This window comes from Mastomys coucha, unplaced genomic scaffold (genome assembly GCF_008632895.1).
Source record: "Mastomys coucha isolate ucsf_1 unplaced genomic scaffold, UCSF_Mcou_1 pScaffold1, whole genome shotgun sequence".
NCBI lineage: Eukaryota > Metazoa > Chordata > Mammalia > Rodentia > Muridae > Mastomys > Mastomys coucha.
In genome coordinates, this window is record NW_022196891.1 from 46,513,202 (window position 1) to 46,533,233 (window position 20,032).

The following is a 20,032-nucleotide window of genomic DNA, read 5'->3' on the forward strand; positions in this document are numbered from 1 at the left end:
GCATGTAACTTATTCACCCCTTGGGAAAATCTTAAATGTAGTTTTAAATCTTAGTAATGGAACACAGTGGAGGAGTCAGACGATTTAATGGTTTAAGCACTAATATTCATTTGTTGAAAACCTTCCAAAGGAAAAATCATCTAAAGATATTCCAAGAAGGAAGAAAAACATTCTCTGGTATTTATGAAGCACAGTTGTTGATAAAATTTCTCTTAGCTGGTTGAGTTCTTTAGCATTCTAAAAAATAATTCACTGGTTATTTCAGCCTTTCTGTTCTGTATGAAAAACATTTTTAAGCAATAAACACAAGATGTGTTTATACTCTTTCTTCTTTCTTTCTTCTTTCTTTCTTTCTTTTCTCTCTTTGCTAATTACTTTAGTCAAAGTACTTGAACAGTCACAATATGCAACTCAGAACATCTTATCTGAGCACAAGTTTCCCATAGCTAATGGGAGACACAACTTGACCCTCCTTATCACAGAGACTTAGCAATGAAGGTTAATGGCATGTAGCATCTCAGAACGTCACTTCTAGATCAGACTCATTCAGACCCAAGAGAGAGGAAACTGTGCCATTAGGCTCCACAAAACGACTAATTCTTATTGTAGTTAACTTTTTTCCTTGCCAATGACTGTCAACTAAAATCTCTGAGAAGATAGTTGGCACTGTGAAAAAGGCTATGCCATTATTGTAACAATATTAATAGAATATGTATTTCTACAACTGCCAGTTTTATGCATAAACAAGTTGTCATTATAACTTCTTCCACAAGGTAAAGGTAATGGATAGTAATATTTAAAACGGTGAGGGGAGTAAGTATGAGAGAGATTAAATGACCTGCCAGAGAGATTTCAGCATAAAAGCCAAGGCTGAAAAATTAAGCTCTCATGCTCTTCTGGTCTTACCTCAATGCTTATGGGATAAAAGATGATTTCTCCAGCTGCCCCAATCTCTCACGAGAATATAAATGCTAAGGTATTAGCCAGTCTCCAATATTCCAAGTCTCCCCCAAAAGAATAGCTACAGAAGGGGCTGTCTATCATCATAGCACTTAGCTCCCTTAAATGATAAAGCTTCATTCCCAATGAACTACTTCCTGGTCAAAGCTGTGGTTCTTGTTGCTGTTGGGTATAGATGTTTACTCTGAATAGATGCCTCCCTCCCATCATTGATAGCACAGTAACTAAACTCACCTTTATGTACAAAATGCCATTTGCCTTTAAGATCTCAAAGACTGATTTTTCTCTTCCAACTTTTATAGAATATTCAAATTTGTTAAAATGTGCCAGAAATTTAATTAGGGCTTGCCATGGATTGAAGTATTTCCTATATTTTATCACAGTCATTTGTCAAAACATTATCAAGAGATGAAGGAATGTAGGTGACAAGAAACTGATGGCACTATACCCAAAGATAAATGTAGTCTTTTTCCATCTCTTTGATGCTTACTGTACATTTCCCAGAGAAATGACAAGCTCTTAGAGACAAAAACAATGTGCTATAGCAAGGGAGAGGGGTAACTCTGACAGCCTGATAAATCTGCCTCCCCACAAGGACAGTAATCAGAAAATATGAGGCTATTAAAATAACAAAAGCTTTACAAGATCAGCTCTAAGTTCAGCTGTGGACTGGCCTCATGCTGATTATACACATCACATCATGTTCCTAAGAGCATGTTCCACATGCTCTCCTGTGAAGCAAAATTAAAAGTGCTTACCTCCCTATGATCCACTAAATGTGGATTAAAACACTCAATGTAAATAGTGCTTTCTGGATGCCATAAGCACAATAAACATTTTGATCCACATTATTAATAAATACTTATATATTAGTGAACATATCACTTTTTTAATAAACTATTAAATATTCTTGTGAGAGAGTATTTAGCCAAGAAAAAAAAAGAGACATAAATTACAAAAGGATATAGATTTACATCTGCTAGTCCATAGTTGTTTTTTTAATGAGCATGATGTGAATGAGTTTCATGTCCCTAAAACCAGTCCATGTCATCCCTGCATTGTACATGAATGCAGCTGGGAGTCCCCCAGAGACAAGATGTACTTTCACAGCACCCAAGAACTAAAGCTATAAAAGACACAAGTAGAACTTTCCTTATTAGAGGTAAGGCATTTTGCTTTTCAGTCACAAGTATAAACATGCCTTAAGAACACCAGGCATCATACTATCTGTAGACATCAAAAAGGGGACCATTCAGTAACTCACGTCTTTCAGCATTACTTTCCAGTTCTCTGACTTAAAGGAATGGGCATCAGACAGAGTCTGAGGAGATACCCGCTTTGAACTTGAAAACTCATCTAACTTAATATTTCTTTTTTACATATTTTCAAACTGTCTTGGGTTACAGAAAAGGTATTATAATTAGCAACTGAATTTGATTATGACTTTGTCTGTAAAGAAAAGCATTCAAAATCTCCATTTCAAGGGATGTTGTGATAAATGGAACGTACCGGCAAACATCAGTTCTGACACATCAGGTTTGACGTGGAGACAGGTGAAGAGGGGCAAAGGACACCGGGCGGCATTGACCTTTTCCTTCAAACTACTCAAGGTCATGCCCATTCTCTGTCCACAAACATAAAAAAGAGAGAGAGATGGCTTTAAATACATAGACACGGACACAGATAAAAGCTTTTTGAAATAATATATCTAAGCAAATCATTTGCATTTTTATAATGAAATGGAGTCCTGTTATTTCTGGAAATCTGTGGTCTCAAGTAGACAACAGAAATAAAGCTCCTTTGGAAAAAGATGTCTGTATTCTGAAACAATTGAATCTCTGGGGACCGTGTCAACATTTGAAGTGGAGGGAGATTTGGCAGCTATTGTACCAGGAACTAATTCTCTCAGCTGGCGTCTCTGGCACAGGCTGTCCTGTCTCCCCTGCTTTATCTTCAGATGAAATGTCACCCTCTGATGATACATCAAGTACATTTGTTTCCTATGATCCATTTCCTTATTTGTGTATTACTGGGCAAAGAGTATTCTTCTACCACTTTTATTCATTATTTTCAAATATGTATGTAAAAGATAAAATATGCATAAGTATATGTATCTGTGTGTGGATATATGCATGAGAGTGCGGGTGTTCATAGAGGCCAGAGGTATTGGCTCCTCTCGAAACTGGAATTACAGGCAGTTGTGAGCTGCCAGACATAGGTGCTGGGTATTAAATTCAGGTCCTCATGAGAGCAGTACATGGGCTCATCTGCTGAAGAGAGAATACCATCTCCTTTCTGCTTTTAATATCACTGTATTCACCACTCAAGGGGGGAATGTCAGTGACCATTTGATGCTTCCAAAGGACAATATAAAAGTTCTTCCCCATGCCAAACCGACAATAGTTTAAATTAATTGATGAGCATTGGTTTGCAGGGAAGAATTGTAACATCTGGCAGAGAGGATGGATATGTTTAGCACATACATTATTAAAGAAATAAGTTGAGCAAAGTAGATTGTACAAAATGTCTTGTACCTGCTTCAAGGTCAAACAACATACTTAATCTACCTTGCCTACTACAGTGAAAGGGATTAGCATTTGACAATGACATACATTTTGAATTAGTGTTTCTCCTATTAACATCCCAAAGATGTCAGTAAAGGTGACAGGCTGGCCAGAACTTTTCTTCTTCCATAGAGACTCAACGTATCTTTTAACTTTCTGTGGTGTAAGAAGTAAGAGAGGGTTGTGGCTGACATTTTTCATTAGCTCTTCATTAATCTCCTCTGGACCTTTCTCTGGAAAATCAGGGTGAGAGTACAAGGTTGACATGTACCTGTAAATAAACCAAAATATCATTAGTAAAGATAGCGGGCATTCCTTAGAAGGTCTACAAAGAAAGGAAGCCTTCTTCACCATGCGATAAAGAACAATAGATATATTTGGCTGGCTTCTCCATCTGGTTGAAAGTAGTAGTTACCTAAGAAACAAAGATGTAATCAGACTGACCTGCTCTATGATGGAAGCAATTTAGGGGAAAATGAACTTGGAAGAGCAATGGAGACTCGTCATACTTGTCAGAAAAGGATGGCCAGACCCACTATCCAAAAGTCAGCCAAGAATGATGACCCTTATCATACTGACTGGACATTGATGACAACACTTTTGAGTCATGTGTAAACCGACCTTTCTGGATGAAAAGCAGTCAGGAACTGGATAACCTCACTTTCCATGAGGATGATCTATCTACATGGAGAAACTGTGCTGTCTCCTACCATGGATGCTGGGCACTTGTAATGAAGGTTTTTCTTTCTTTCTCTACTCTTTTCTTAGTTTTTCTCTTTTCTCTTTTTTTTGAAATTGTGCATCGACCAACTATTTAATATCCAAAATGGTACTCCAGGTAGAATTCTGAATTCTTAGTGGTATGAACCCAAGTCAAACGGACTGGAGGAGATTAAGGCAGTCTTGCCAGATGGTGCCTGTTGCCATCAGATATTTGACCACATCAAGTGATAACAAAAAAAAATCACCATAAGCCTTTAACTTATTAAGCAGATATGGATCATTCTGTTACTAGCCTCTCTGCTGCTATCCCATATCTCTAGGACTGTAGATATCAAGTGGAGAGATTCTTTCCTTATCTGTCTCCATTAGTAAATTCTGACCTTCTTCTGGGAAAATAAACATTTATTATTACCATTTTCAGTCTCAGTGGATAAACCGACATACGCAACAGCTTACTGCCCGGACAGAACAAAGTACAGTGGAAGACACTCTACCATTCCATACATGCAAATCCATAAGCTAGTGCAGGTTTTCATCTCTGTGTCCACCATCATGGCTTATCTTCTCTTCAGGATGGAACGTCTAACTTACTGATACATGCTGAGTTTTAAGCACTATTGGGGTTAAACACTCCTAGCTCTTGCCTTAAAGAGTCATATGGCTTGCAAATATTCTGGCTTAAAAATTAGGAAAGAAAGAATTAATCAGTCAGTAAGGTGCCCATATAATCAGTTAATAAAAATGAATTAGAATTTAAAACATGTCCGATCTCCTGGGAAGCTTTATTATTTCTCTTCATTAATTGGTTATTGTTTATTTGTTTTCTTTTATTTTTCAGGGTTTCTCTATTATGTAGCTTTAGATGTCTTGGAACTTAAGTGGTAGACTAGACTAGCCTCAAACTCACCCCCACTTCTGTTTCCTAAAGGCTGGGATTAAAGGTATTCATTACCATGTCTGGTTTGTTTGGTTTCATGAGACATGGTCTCACTATGCAGCCTAGACTAGCCTTGAACTTCCAAAGGTACCACCAATGCCTCCAAAGCGTAGGCTTTAGATTTTAATGACTTTACAAGATCTAAGTCCTTACTGAACAAAATTATTCTCATTAAATAGTCAATTAGAATGTCCACTTAGATGCAGAGTTTTCTATAAACAAGCTAAAAATAATAGATTGGAAAAATAGATTAGTGAATAAAGAATGAAAGATCACAGACAAAACAGATGCTCAACAACAAAAAAGAAAAACAACTAAAATGTTTTGATCATACCAACTGAATGTATAACTCCCCTAACACCTGGTACAGATACGTCATCAAAAACTTATCCTGAACTCTGGTTAGCACAATCATCAAATAACTATAAAAGTACAACATAGAGCACTTAAAAATACACTCTCCATGTACTTGGATAATTATCCAGAAGACTACATCATGATTCATACACATCAACAAGAACACAAATGTCTGAAACCTGTTAAGCTTAATAAATACATATGTAGCTATAGTAGTTTATATTTAAGGGCATCACAATATTTGAAAATAAATCACCTTTTCAAGACTCTAGCCTGCTCAGCTCTGAAAATATTCAGAATATAGTTCATTCTTTATGAGAGTTTTAAAAAGAAATTCTTTGTTCTATTACCAAGAAGAGTTGAGGATTTGGCTCAGTGGTAGAACACTTGGCTAGCATGTGAGAGACTCAGCTAAATTCCCAAGACCCAACCAAACAAAAACTCAACACAAATTACTAAGAATAATTTTACTTCCACATAGATGCCTGTAACTTATCAAAATGTGTATGATTTACCTTCACATAGATTGCATGTATTTGAAATCTAGAAAACTTTGCTCTAAAGTGTCACATGCCCACAAAAGTTAGTATAGCATCCATTTCCTTATTTCAAACTACATTTCTCTTTCTTTCATTTCTATACTTAATACACCCAATTTAGTCTATTTTATGACAACACATATTGTCTTTCCCTGAATGAGACAGGATAAATGTGAATAAGGCAAGCAAAACGTCACATCAGGGAGCAGCTGAGTCACGAAATGATTTTTTTTTTAAACCCAAGTGAAAAGGGTTTGATGTGGTCATTCTGTCACTGGAAATCATCATTCCTTGCTGTACACCAACAGATATATATAGTCATCTAAATTCTATGTGCATTGTAGCACAACTTCTTCATCTATGTTTAGTTGGACTGTGAATAATTCAATATGAACTATAACAAGTACAAAGGCTTACCTGAAGCAAGATCTAAAGGCTGCCCCCTCGCTTGTATTTCCCTCAACATTAATTTATCCCTCCTGCAAGTTAAGAAAAATCTTTCCTCAGCAGCTGAAGGTTGATGAAAATCTCCGATTGTCCGTGTGAGAGAAAGGCCTTTGCAAGCGAATATAATGCATACATTGTACTGTGATGTGAGCAAACTGTTTTCTGGATCTCAAAGAGAAGGGCTACCTTGTTCCTCTGTCTCTAACTTACAGAAGAGGAAGTAGAATCATTCAATTTCATTCTATCTCTACTTTCCATTTTTCTCAGGAAGCAATGGCATGAGGAATTTAAGTTCCAGTGTTAAAAACAAAACATAAAAACCTTAAAGAGCTTATTGGCTCCAAGTTAATGGTCTCTATTGTTCAGCCCTATGAATACATATTCTTTAGAATTCATCGGAGTGAGTTAGAATCCTTCCCATGATGTCATTGTCTACTTGGATTTGAATTTTGGCTTGAGTGGTAGCAAAAAATAGAATAATAGGCAATTAGTTTTTCTGTGCATCTCTTTAAGATTAAATGCCTTCCTTTGTCTCCTTGGATTGACTCAGAATTAAATATATCTAGTTTTCTGGATATAAGAACACCTGAAGTTTGCATATGTCACTCTAAGATATGATTCCACAGTTAAACCTTAATTTTGATCCCAGTTTTCCAATCAAGTTTCTAAAAAGTGTCTTTGGCAGAATGTGTATAAATCAATGAATGAAATGGTCATATATTTATTCATGTAAAATCTGTAAGTATTTACTTATAATTTTCAACTTATTTATAGAAGATGCATCATTATTTCTATATAAGTGAATTTAAGTGTAAATATTTCAGTGCTATACCATTCCAGAGGGGAAAAGCTCAGTGTAGTCCCCATCTTTAAATACTATAGGCCACAGTGCACATTTCAAAGCATTAGTGTCCTGGTCCTTAGATTTGCTGAATTAGAACTAGAATCCTTGGGTGTATACATATAGACTTTCTACATCAAAAATGTGCCAAAGTAATTCTCTTTCTCAACCAAGATTCTGTAAACTTGAGAATCTAGGAATCCTCCACACTAGTGAACATTTTCAATTCTCAAATTTTATGTTGGCCAATTTAATTGATGGGACACTATTATTATCGCCTATAGACAAAGAGACACTTTGATTTCTCTTTACACAGTAATCCAGTACAAATATGGTAATTAACATTGTATAGCCTCTTCCAGTGCTACAAGACAGCAGCTTCTCTGTGGGAGAGAGCTTTGTTAAAAGCCCAGGCAAGAGAACACAGAATTAGCATCATGACTCTCCTTGCTTACTCATGCCAAGTCTCCCAAGTTTATATTTAATGAGTCATAGGAATCATCCAAAAATAATTTCAGAAATAATTACTGTAAAGGTAGCTACAGTCATAAGAGAACCTTTGTCTAACCTGAAACTGAATTTTGTGAAACTGTCTGGGAGGTCCAGGACTACTAAACATATATTTATATATTTGTCCTAACTCATTTGTGCCAAACTATGGTCACATCTCCATAGAATATGAAGCACAGAACAATGGAGTGTAGTTTGTTTTTCCAAGTCTTTTTCTTTCTTCCTTCCTTTCTTTCTTTTTTGGTTTTTTTCGAGACAGAGTTTCTCTGTGTAGCCCTGTCCTGGAACTCACACTGTAGAATAGACTGGCCGAACTCAGAAATCCACCTGCCTCTGCCTCCCAAGTGCTGGGATTAAAGGCATGCACCACCACTGCCCGGTTTTCCAAGTCTTTCTTAATTCTTTGTTTTACTTTCTTTCTTACTCAAAGAAGAATCACTAACATGAACTACCCGCCACCCTTCTTGTACCCCAGGAAATGCTTCCTCTTCATAGTTCACTTCTCCCTCTTTGTGCCCTCTACCTTGCAATCTGTCTCTCCCCAAATCTTTTCTGTTCATGATCTATGACCTTCTCCTTTCTTGTCTGTGCTGTTCCCTGCACCTCAGACATTTACCTCAAAATCCAAGTCTCTTAAATTTGCAAAACATAACCAGGAAGGCCTGTAGCCTCCTCAAACCATAACTGTACATTTTTTTTCTTTCTGTCCCACTTTTTCAAGCATTCACATTGCCACATTTGAACTTCTGCATTGTTTCATGTAACTCCATGACTGAAGTGACATCAATGAACTGAATTAGTGATTCCTAAGTAAAACCACAAACATTTTTTCAATCTCAGGCTAGCCTGTTTCTCAGAGCTCTCCCCATCCCTATGCTCTGGGGCTCATCTTTCCCTTCAGTCTCTTCTCTCAGGCTTTCTTGATATTTCTACTAGTTTCCTTTCTCTTTTCTTTATCTGTTAACCTTTTGCTGTTCACAGGACCTTAAAAATTAAACTATTTGTTACAACAGCACAAGTGGTCAAGCAGTAAAGGTTTATGAAATTGCAGAAGTTTGTTGTGCACATATAATATGGCAAGAAGGAGGTCATGGAGGAGACCTAGCATCAAGGAGAAATACATGTAAGTAAATAATGGAGGCAGAGAAAAGAGAGCAGGCAGAGGGGATGAACCTAAAAGAAGGATGGTATGTCTGGCACATCACAGCCCTTACCTCCTAAGTCCACCAAAGAAATAAAGGAAAATATATACAATATGTACACATGGAGTAGCCTGGGAGTGAACATGCATCACGACTATTTAAAGATAGAAGGCCACTCATGGAAATGAAATAAAGATGGTAAAGCTAATATTCAAATGAAAAGGGGGAGAGCGGACATTGTGTCTATATGAAAGTGTGTGCAGATTCAAAACTCTCTTACACTTCACATGGCATGCTATCATGATCCTGACAATATCATATAAGAAGATATTGGCCAAATCAATGACAAAGGCAATGACTACGGGTCTAACTCACGTCACAAGAACATGAATCTACCCCCAAGTCAGTGCTCAAGGCCTAGACATCACTTATTGGGTGAATTTAGGAAAATAGACTTCTTGCAGTAGTCAGTAAAGGGCGCCAAGGAACTAATCAATATTGAGTGAAGAAAACTGTGCAGAGGCAAATAACAAAATGATGAAGTAAGAGGTTGAACAAAAGGGTCCAAGTGTTTACACCACATTACTCATTGAACAAGCAGGTGCCTGCTCTTTCCTTCAAGGGAAAGAATAATGATAGGCTCCACCCTTCTGTCAGAAGATATAAATCACAATGAGGGTACTATGAAGGTGGCAAATGTGGCCCTGGGTTATTGGTTATTTAATCACAGAATCTGGTTCAATCAATTTAGGGGAAAAAGTTCAACAAATCTAGATTATCTACATAGGAAACTCTATATAATATATAAGAAGTAGCTGGTTGGCTCAATTGCTTAAAACATGGCACTAACATCATATCATATATACAACTCTCTCATACAAAATTATAATTTATTACCAAAATTAGAATATGGACCTTAAAGATGGTCCATCTAGAGATGAAAAAAATCACTCGGCCTATGACTCCATTTTCCTTTAGCTAACAAAAAGAAAAAAAGAAAAAATTATCCACTTTATGAGATAAAATGACATGGATACTTTAAAAATGCTAAATATATAAACTACAATAGTATGACACATGAATTTTGCCATGGCTAAATACTAAATTGCCCTTCTAGGCCAGCAACAGATATATTGTAATAAGGTGCTATATCTTATTAAAACTGATTTGAGATTTCCGAAGATCATCTACTTGGTTTGATTTTCTTTTTGAGGAGATTAGCTTTTTGGGAGGGTGATGAGATGGAAGTTGAGACAGGGTTTCTCTGTATATATCCTGCTGTCCTGAGAACTCATTCTGTAGACCAGGCTAGCCTCAAACTCAGAGATTCACATGTCTCTGCCTCCGGGGCTCTTGGATTAAAGGTGTGTGCCACTACAAGGTCAGCTGTCTGTTTGATTTTTCTGGTGGGCTGATGTGGGCTGGCCACACCAAAAACTATATAGTGTTTCTCTGAAAATGTTATAAAGTATTATTCACAAACTGAAAATTCCACAGGACAAAAATGTTAACCATATGAGTGTCACAGCTATCCACCTGGTTCAGGGGAGTTTAGCTAGAATTAAAGGACTAGTTTAATATTTAGTTAGATGAGAACCAGTGAAGCCTACTGTATCAGTGCTGCCCAGAGCCATTTTCCTTCTCTAGTCTTTAGTATCTTGCTTTTTTTCCTATTTGCCCTAAAGAAGAAGATGAATACCCAGTGAATCACATAGACTTAGACATGTTTCTGGAGGACTCCAAATCAGCAAATTATAGGCAGATTAAATTAATTATGGGTGGAGTATGCTATTCCACTACTGTCATATTTATCTAAAATTATCTTCAATGAGGCTACCCTTTTTATTTTATGCCCTAACTACAATGTTAGTCAAAACTGGCTTTAAAGAGTCAAAGTCTTAACTAGATATAAATGATTATTATAAGACATTATTAAACTGACTGGAGCATCACATTGAAATATTTTAGTAATATGAAGAGTCATTTTTTTAAATCCACTTTTCCTAATGTTTGAATTAGATAAATTATAAACCTTTAGAAAAATTAAATTCAAATTAATTAAAAATGCATACTAACCATGTGGAGCCAGAAAGACCAGCAATGTATGTAGCACAGTCCAAAATCCCTGATTCATACAGCGCCTTCATCACACCAGAGAATCCCACCATGGCCCGGAAACCCCCACCTGAACCCAAAATGGCAACCACAGGCACCTAAAATGAAACAATACAGAGATTGTACAAACAGCAAAAACTATAGATTAATTTCTTTTCAGTTTCAATTTTAAAGTTAAGCACATTCCACTTTAATATAAAGAAACATTATTCACGCATTGGCAGTATTGAATTTTCTTTTCTATGTTTATTCATCTTATTTCATAAATTTAATTTTTTGCAAGAAGTGTTTCATAGCATGGGTCTCAAGCTGGGCCAGTCACTGGTTGGTCCCAAATTAGGAGCAAAGCTGTCTCTGACTATGTTGTCCGCCTTTGGACTCCCTTCTAACTGGGCTGCCTCCACTACCCCCAACAGAAGAAAATTCACCTAGTCTTACAGCAACTTGATATGCCAAGGCTGGTTGATATCCGTGGGAGGCCTCCCCTCTTCTGAGAAAAACAGGAGGAAGAGCTGGAGAGAGGGAGGGACTGGGGAGAGAGAAGGGAGGAGAAGCTTCGATCGGGATGTAAAGTAAATAAGGAACTTGACTTTTGAAAAAAAAAGAGAGAGAGAGAGAACACAATCAAAAAAATGTGTTTCATCTTAAAAATTAAGAATCATGTCAATTGGAAAACAGGTATTATTTTAATAGTAGTTACAATCATGCCCACAGCCAGGCTCTATGCTTGTTCCGCCTGCTGGAGTCTGTAGAATGCTTTCCTTGCTTTCAGAGCATTGATTCAGTTGGTCTCTCAAACATCCCATAAAGGCCTAAAAAGAATACTGTTACTTGTCAGTCTCTCGGCTGGTAACCTATAGTTGAGCAAAGAGTTAGCTTTCAGGGGAAGTTTGCAGGGGGGAATCTTAAACACAATGTAACAGATAAGGTGCTAGGCCTGTGAGGAGAAGCCGGGTTTTGTTTCCACTTGAAAGGGGTTAAGCACCCACAACATAGGCTCCATAGCAGCCAAGACTCGATCGAGTCAAGGTACAAGTAATGCTAAAGCCGTGCTCTTTCCTCTTTGGCATTTATAGAAAAGGATGGTGTTTATAGAAAGAAACCTCCAGATGCAGAGGCAAACTGTATTTCATACTCACGTATAACATCAAATCATCGCAGCATAACTTTGCTGAGTTCTAGAACCTATGCCAAGTAAGGGTTCACTGGCTCAGTTCACCCTTCTGGACTACCCCAGAAGGGCATCCTACACTGTCTACCCTGTTACCATCTCATGGATCTAACTGATACGTGAAGAGTAAATTTGGATGCTAAAATAGTCTTCTAAGCAGTCATCTCTGAAAAAACATCCAGAAAAATAATTTGTACATCTGTTAGTCCTAGTTGCTATTTGGAGATAATCAGATAAGAAATGTTAAGTTTTAGGTTATATTTGGACCTAACATTACTAGTATTTGTGTGTAAATGTGTCCAAAAATATTTCACATACTTTCTGGTACGATTACAGGAAATGAACTTGCCTTTACCAAAAGGCCCATATTTTGATTTAATCTCTCTTGACGTATGGGGTTTGCAAATACTATTAATTTTCTTCCTTAGAGAAAAAAGCTCTGAGGTGCTTAAGGGCTTTGACATTTCCATAGACTCCAAGATCTAACCATCACAAAAGACATGTTCTCCATGGCCCTGTGTTAGGGATCAGTAAGAAAACAGAACCAATACAATGTGTATCTATAGCGAAAGATGTTCATTATAAGAAAGTGTTTCACAACTACACAGAGAAGAGAGTCTGAACATGCAATATAGCCCAGCAAGGTCCAGGCCCAGAAAAGCTGATGGTACAAAGTCCAAAAGAAGTACTGTGCAAGTCCGTCCTGACTAGGCATCCTACACTTTTTTGTTTTATTCTGTCTTTCAGCCTATTGGATGAGGGCCACCCCCAGACAGAGAGTAATGTGTTGCTAAGGTAATCAACAAGACTTACCATAAATCTGCACCTGCCCCCAAAGCCCCTGCATCATGATTTCTCATACATGCACTCATTTCTGTATCCTCAATTCTCAAGGGACTTCTGGCCCCTCAAAATGTTTAACCCTGTTGACTGCAATATGGGCTTCTGGGACATCTACCTTTCAGGGCAACTTTCCAGCTCTTATTGCATTCCAAGGCCATTCAAGTCCTGCAAAGATCTTCAATAAGAAACATTTAGTCTAATGCTTGTGTTCTAGAACTGATAGCAAGTAAGCTTTCATCTGCTCGGTTCACCTTTCCAGACTCAACAAAGAACATCTTACATTGTCTGTCCCGTGACAATCTCTAAGAATTAAATAGAGTGAGAATCAATAGTGCAAAGTGTCACTTGAGAATAAGGGGGAACTGAGGGAGAATGTTCTAGATGAAGCATACAAACAGGATAACATTATCCCTAGCAGCTCAAGGATCTTTCCATGATCCACTTGAGATGCTTTTCTTGTTCTGCCTTTCTTCCATCTTCTCTTTTCTCTAGTCTTTGCTTAACACTCAGATATGGAATATGTTAAGGGTCACTTCATATTTCTGGTTTGTCTAAGATGATTTGTTTAACAGGAAACATAGTCCTTAAATCTTGAGTGAATGTGAACACACACTGTGTTGCTTGTGCTTCAGCCATAAAATGTAAATGATGTCTCTTATAGAGTCAAGGAAATGAACACAAAAGACTGAGACAGTAGTTATGCAATAAAATCAGTTCTTCATAGATACCGTTGGGGGTTCTTGTTGGCTGCATGGTACTCTGTGACAATAGCTGTTAATAACTGTTAAGGAAACAAGTCTTTGTGGTAACCTCTCTGATGAAGGTTGGATCTTCTTCCATTTCTCCACCCTTCTAAATCCACATTGTAGACCCCCAATCACCTTTCAGGAACGAAGAGACCATACAGTAACATCTGACCAGAATCAGTTTTAAATTAATGGGCTCTGAACAATCCTAATACAGCAAACATTTCTCAACAAAACTCTCAAATGTCTTACTCATAGATACTCAACTTAGCCCTTCAACAGTGGAACAGTTATTCAAATTAGAGACATTGTCCCAATAGGAAGCCTGCATATTAGATTTAAATTTGACAGCCACAATAATGAAAGAATGTGATGGTTTGAAGAATTTCCTTCAAGTGGACACATAGGGCACACAAAATAGCAGGTGATTTCAAAGTGTACCAACGTGAGAAAGCCCAAATCCATCCAATCTGAACACAAAGTTATACATTTCAGAAAGCCCTCTGACCCAAATGATCAAAAACACTCGTAGTAGTAGTAGTAGTAGTAGTAGTAGTAGTAGTAGTAGTTGTAGTTGTAGTTGTAGTTGTTGTTTTAAAGCTGAGTATTTTGGAGCATAAATTCGTAGACTATTAGAAATCTTAACTATTTGACTAGCTCACTCTCCAGGCAGGAAGCTGAGAATGTTACATTTAACAATTACTGCCACAGGGTACTATGCAATCAACATCAACTCCCAACAGTGTTTATAATGAACCATTTTATTGCATATCTACTGTGTGCTCTGCACATTTTACTAGATACATCCTTGCCACAGATGTCCATTTCCTTGACTCTGTGAGAGATATCATCTCCGTTTTATGGGTGAAGCACAAGCAATACAGTATGTGCCTAAGTTCACTCAAGATTTAAACTCACCAGGTCCTGCACTGAAACTGTCTTTCTTTGAAAAGCAAGAGCAGGATGGGACATTCCTGACTTTAGGGTGTACTTAAGACAGTTCTAGAGGGCAACAACCTACACTCCCATACCTAGAGGGCACCTATGAAATACTGAAAAGAACGGGAAGATCTTCATAGAGAGCAGGAGATTGACAGACTAAAAGACACAAAGATTAACATGATAATGGAGAAAACTTGTTTTTATAGAATGAACACTATTGTTCACATAGTCTGTGGTGTGGATTATGTCTAAGCTGATTATTTCTGACATGAGGGAAAGGGGTAGAAGAATGCCAAACCAGAATTCTAGAAGCCATCTTCAAATACATGAAATTCACATTTTGAGTACTATTTTTTGAGAAAAGGAATTACCTCATTATCCATCTGCTGCAAACAAACAAACAAACAAAAACCCCATTTACAAATATGAAGCCAAGTATGACTTTTCTAGAAAGATTTAATATGTTTTTTCCATTAGGAAATGCTGGATCAAGGGTAGCAGCAGCAACTAATCTTCTGAAACAGCAAGAATAAATGACCACTGCACATCCATACTCATATGGCCCACAGATGTGTCTGCTTTAAGAGTCTAATCCTCTCATCTAAACCTTGTCTCTTCATTACCATCCAGATATTGCTGTCCCTCCGTTTTGGAAGCCTGATATTCCTTTCTGTCTCCATCTTCCTCCTTTTCTTCTATTTTACCTCTCCAGAAATGCAATGCCGCCAAATACTGCCTAATTGTATTTCCCAACTCACATAAAATATTTACCAAGTAAATGTAATTTAGGAGCTATGCTAGGTACTGGAGACATACATGTGGACATCACAGACAGTGCATGGCCCTCATCAAACTTATATTCTAATAGAGAAAGCAGACATCAAATGAATATTTGTGCAAGCACTTTTAGGTACAATTATGAGAGATTCAGAAAAAAGAATAATCAATGTACTTTTAAGTGCAAAAGAAGGATATAAGGCAATCAAATTCATTTTTTTTGAAAAGATCGCTCTGAATTCTTGGTAGACAGAAAGTGAGAAGGGGGAGATATAGAGAAGAGTGATGGTGTTTTCAGTGTTAGGAATGCAAAGTTGGGGATCTTAAGAGGCTTACTGGTGATGAAGTCAAAGATGAGAACAAGGAGATTGGATAAGAAAATCGAGACCCATGATGACTTAGATGTTGCAAAGAGTAAGGGGCAGTGCTTCAAAGAGGCCAGCAGCAGCTGTGTGGCTGGGAAAGGCAGAATAAGACACTTTCAGCATCTGTTAGGGAACTGATGCAATAGAACAATGAAGACAGATGCCTGAAGCATGAAAAGGTGCAAAATGGGCTGCGAAGAGCATGCATACAGTTTTGTATAAAATATCCATACTCAAGTAGAAGCTGACAACATAGATGGGGAGGGGCCTGGAAAGGGCTGCATAATTAACAGGTTCCTAAGAAAAGCCTGTGATCTGATGTGGTTTTGCATTTGAAAGAAAAGGAAATTCCCTCAGTAAGGTAGAAGAGAGACTAGAAAGGAAAGGCGCAGGAGGTGCATGTCAATCTTAGGGCCAAAAATTAGAAGAGAAAGATTGATGGAACTCTTAGCTCTCCTCGACTTTTACTTGTCTTTGATGAGGAGCCAAGTCATTAGCTGTGAATGGAGTAACGGGAGAGTTGAAGTAAAAAAATAAAATTGTTGCAAATAACTGAACAGCAGCTAGACTGAGAGACTGGGATCTGGATCTTCCTGAGAGTCAGGATCTTCTGAGGGCTAGAGACAACCACGAATGCAGAGAGCCTCCATTTCATTCCTTCCACATGCTCCTTCCACATGGCCTGGCCAGTATTCCCCCACCTTCCCACCCACTCCAGCATCCCTGCACGTCGCTTCACATAACACATCATTAGTTTCATTTGCTTAAATATCTCTCAAACAAGCCTTTAAAGTCACCCAGTAAGGAACCCACCCTTGCCACCCATATCTCCAGGAGCTAGCACAGTTGTCTTCAGTCAGTGATACAGGACAGAAACCAGAATAACTTGAAATATAATTTCTAGGTTCTAAGGGTCTAACAATACCAAAGACAGAAACAAAAAAGCAGTTGAAGAACTGCTGGTGAAAGGCTTGTTAACTACATTAAAAACAAATGGAGAAAACAAAACAAAGTGAGTAAGATGCTAAAAAAAAAAATCAAAATAAAGCAGTTACTCCAAATACTAGTAACCAAACACAACAGGCCATCATAAACTCTTCAAGAGATCTGTCAGGTGGACAAAGAGGATGCACAAATAAAGAGAATTCGTTCTCTGCACTTTTTTTTTTTAAAAATAGAAATTTAGATGGAGGCTTCACTTCTCTCCTTCATTTCCTTCTGGCAGAAATCCCTAAGTGGCCCTACCATATCTTACTGTTAAGTGGGTTCCACGGAAATCAAAGCCATCCCAACATCAGCAATTGGCTTCCCACCTCAGGGCTCCCTGAAAACGTAGCTGGAAACCTGCCATCTCATGGCATGTGGGTGCCCTTACTCAGTTATTAATTCTCATCTATATTGAAATTCTAGTGTATGTGTGTGTGTATGTGTGTGTGTGTGTGTGTGTGTGTGAAAGTATATATTTTTGAATTTAATGAACAAAATTGTGTTAGTTAAAGTATTCAGTTAATAGAAAACTCTAATGGAAATAAACCAAGAATTTCTGATCTACCAGTTTCTGATCTACCACTAACAAGAAAATTTTATCATTGCAGTAATTTATCTTTATAGATTTCATTGATACAGGTAGACAGAATGGAGAGGAAAAGAGGGATACAGGGTATATTAAGTAGATGATGAGGATGATAGATAGAAAGGTGATAGATAGATAGATAATAGATAGAAGATAAATAGACAAATAGATAGACATATAAACAGACAGGCAAGTGAATGATAAATGGCCCTAAAAGGGTTATACAACATATTACTGAATATTCACTGTAATTTAAGCAAAAAAAATTAAAGTAAAATTCAAGTATTGTACTGTTAATAACTGTTCTCAGTTCTTTTATTCTTAACTCTTGATAAGTAGAACTCATTTTTGACTACTTTGCTAATTTTTGAAGTTCTTTGCTATGAAATATATATTTTTAATCTTTTCTTTTTATATGCAACTCAATTCAGCTAAAGGATATTAGAAAGCTACTTAAGAAAACCTTATTTCTGTGTTCATCTTTTGGGGATGCTTTTTCTAAAAGGATTATTACTTGTATACCTTATTTTCAAAACAAACAAATAAACAAACAAACAAAAAGCCTATACTGCGAACTGGAGAAATAGCTCAGCAGTTAAAAGCACTGGCTGCTCTTTTATAGGACCTGGGTTCAATTCCCAATGGCAGCTCACAACTCTCTGTAACTCAAGGCCCAGGGAATCTGAAGCCCTTCTCTCCATAGGAGCTACATAAATGCAAGGAGCAGACACACTTGCAGACAAGATACCCAAACAAAACAGATAAATAAAAATAAAGAGGAAAATGTTTAAACCCTCTATTAGAGTATACAAATTGTTTTATATCCACACAGTGGAGATTGCTCAATTCTAAAAAAGGAAAGAAGCTAATAAACCATGAGAAGATGTAGAGCAAGCTGAAATTTACTTTATAATGGTATAAAATAATCCAGTCTGAAAAGATTTCCCATTATCTGACAGCCAGAAGAAAGGCTAGTGGATGTCAGAGGTGTGAAAGGAAGAACTACGTATGTAGAAGACAACAGATATTCAAGATAACAAAACTATCTCCCCTGAGTCTGTAGACATGGGTCATTACACATTTGTCAAAACCCATAAAATGTACATTAATTACAAACCCTTATGCAATCTGTGGACTTTGAGCCATTCTGCATCAGCTGTAAGTTTGTTAATGTTAACAAGTCTGCCATTCTGATGTGGAGGATTAACAGCTCAAGAATGCAATGGTAAATTTTGTGTTAACTGCACTGGATCAAGGGATAGTCAGACGGCAGGCTCATTAAACCATATTTCTGCATTCATTTATAGGGGTGGTTTCCAAGAGTCTGGTGTTAAAATCAGTGGACTATATAAAGAATAACTTCTGTCCTCTTTGTTAACAGTCATGGCTCAGCCAGCATCCATCTCTTCTTGCCCTTGGATACCTATCCCAATGGGTTCTCAGGCCTTGGGTCCCTGAGGCATAATATCACCAGCACCATCACATTACCCCAGCCATTCTAATTCCTAGACCTACAGCCCTTGACTCAAACAGTTATAGCATCAAATTCTTTGGACTCAGATTAAAATTGTATCACTGTATTCCCTGGGTTTCTGTCTTGCAGATAGCATATCACAGGACTTCAGATCTTTCATAATATACAGGAGCCACTTCCCATAGTAAAGTCTCTCTCTCACTCCTCCCTGCCTCCATTTGATTCTGTTTCATTAGAGAATTCTAAGACTGGGTGATTATACACATGTGTGAATGGAACATGAGGGGAATTCTCTGTGTTTTCTTCTCAGCTTTTCTTTGGAACTAACACTTGTGAAAGTCAAATTAGAATAATTACTATAACTATTAACTCTTACCAAATATGATAAATATTCAATTGGACCTTCCTCAAAGATTTTCTGAACCACCATCTCACTCCAAAACTGAAGAAGTAATGTCCATATCAAGGGATATATTTGGAGAAAATACTAGAAGATTATCATTAGACTGTAATAATGCTTAAAATTTCCAGACTCACATCACGTGAGGAATAAAGCCCCTCACTCTTTTTTGGACCCAAAAGTTTCTTCATGTTCTCTCTTATATTCTCTTTCCTCTGCTGTCTGAAAATTTTCTCCTGATCACACAGTGCCATGCTGAACCGTAGATCTGGGCATGAGCTATGGTGGAAAACAGAGAAGTCAATGAGCCAGGGTTCCCAGGAGACTTGTCTTATAGTACCCACCATCCTAAGTTCCCCAAAGGTTCATTAATACATGCCAACTGCTTCCCTCAAGCCATTTCCCAGGAAGCAACTTAAACAAGAACACAATCTGATTGTTATCTTAAACCAGTGTGTGTCCTATAACAAGCAATGATCTCATGTTGAACTCAAGAGAGAGAAAAAAAAAAGAAAGACACAATATATATTAAGATGTGAACAAATTAAAAATGTTTTCTCAAAAAACAGTGATATTAAGGTAAAACAAGAGTCCCCAATAAACCTA

The 20,032-nt window shown here is 37.4% G+C and overlaps 1 protein-coding gene across 1 annotated transcript in view; it reads right to left on the minus strand.

Annotated features, from left to right (window-relative positions):
- Pla2g4a (phospholipase A2 group IVA) overlaps positions 1–20,032 on the minus strand; it is a 143,209-nt gene that overhangs the window by 39,110 nt on the left and 84,067 nt on the right. The window contains exons 7-10 of the mRNA XM_031384460.1: positions 19,564–19,705; positions 11,097–11,233; positions 3,573–3,795; positions 2,470–2,584 (exon numbers count right to left, since the gene is read on the minus strand). Coding sequence (XP_031240320.1) covers positions 2,470–2,584; positions 3,573–3,795; positions 11,097–11,233; positions 19,564–19,705 — 617 coding nt within the window. The remainder of the gene's footprint in view (positions 1–2,469; positions 2,585–3,572; positions 3,796–11,096; positions 11,234–19,563; positions 19,706–20,032) is intronic.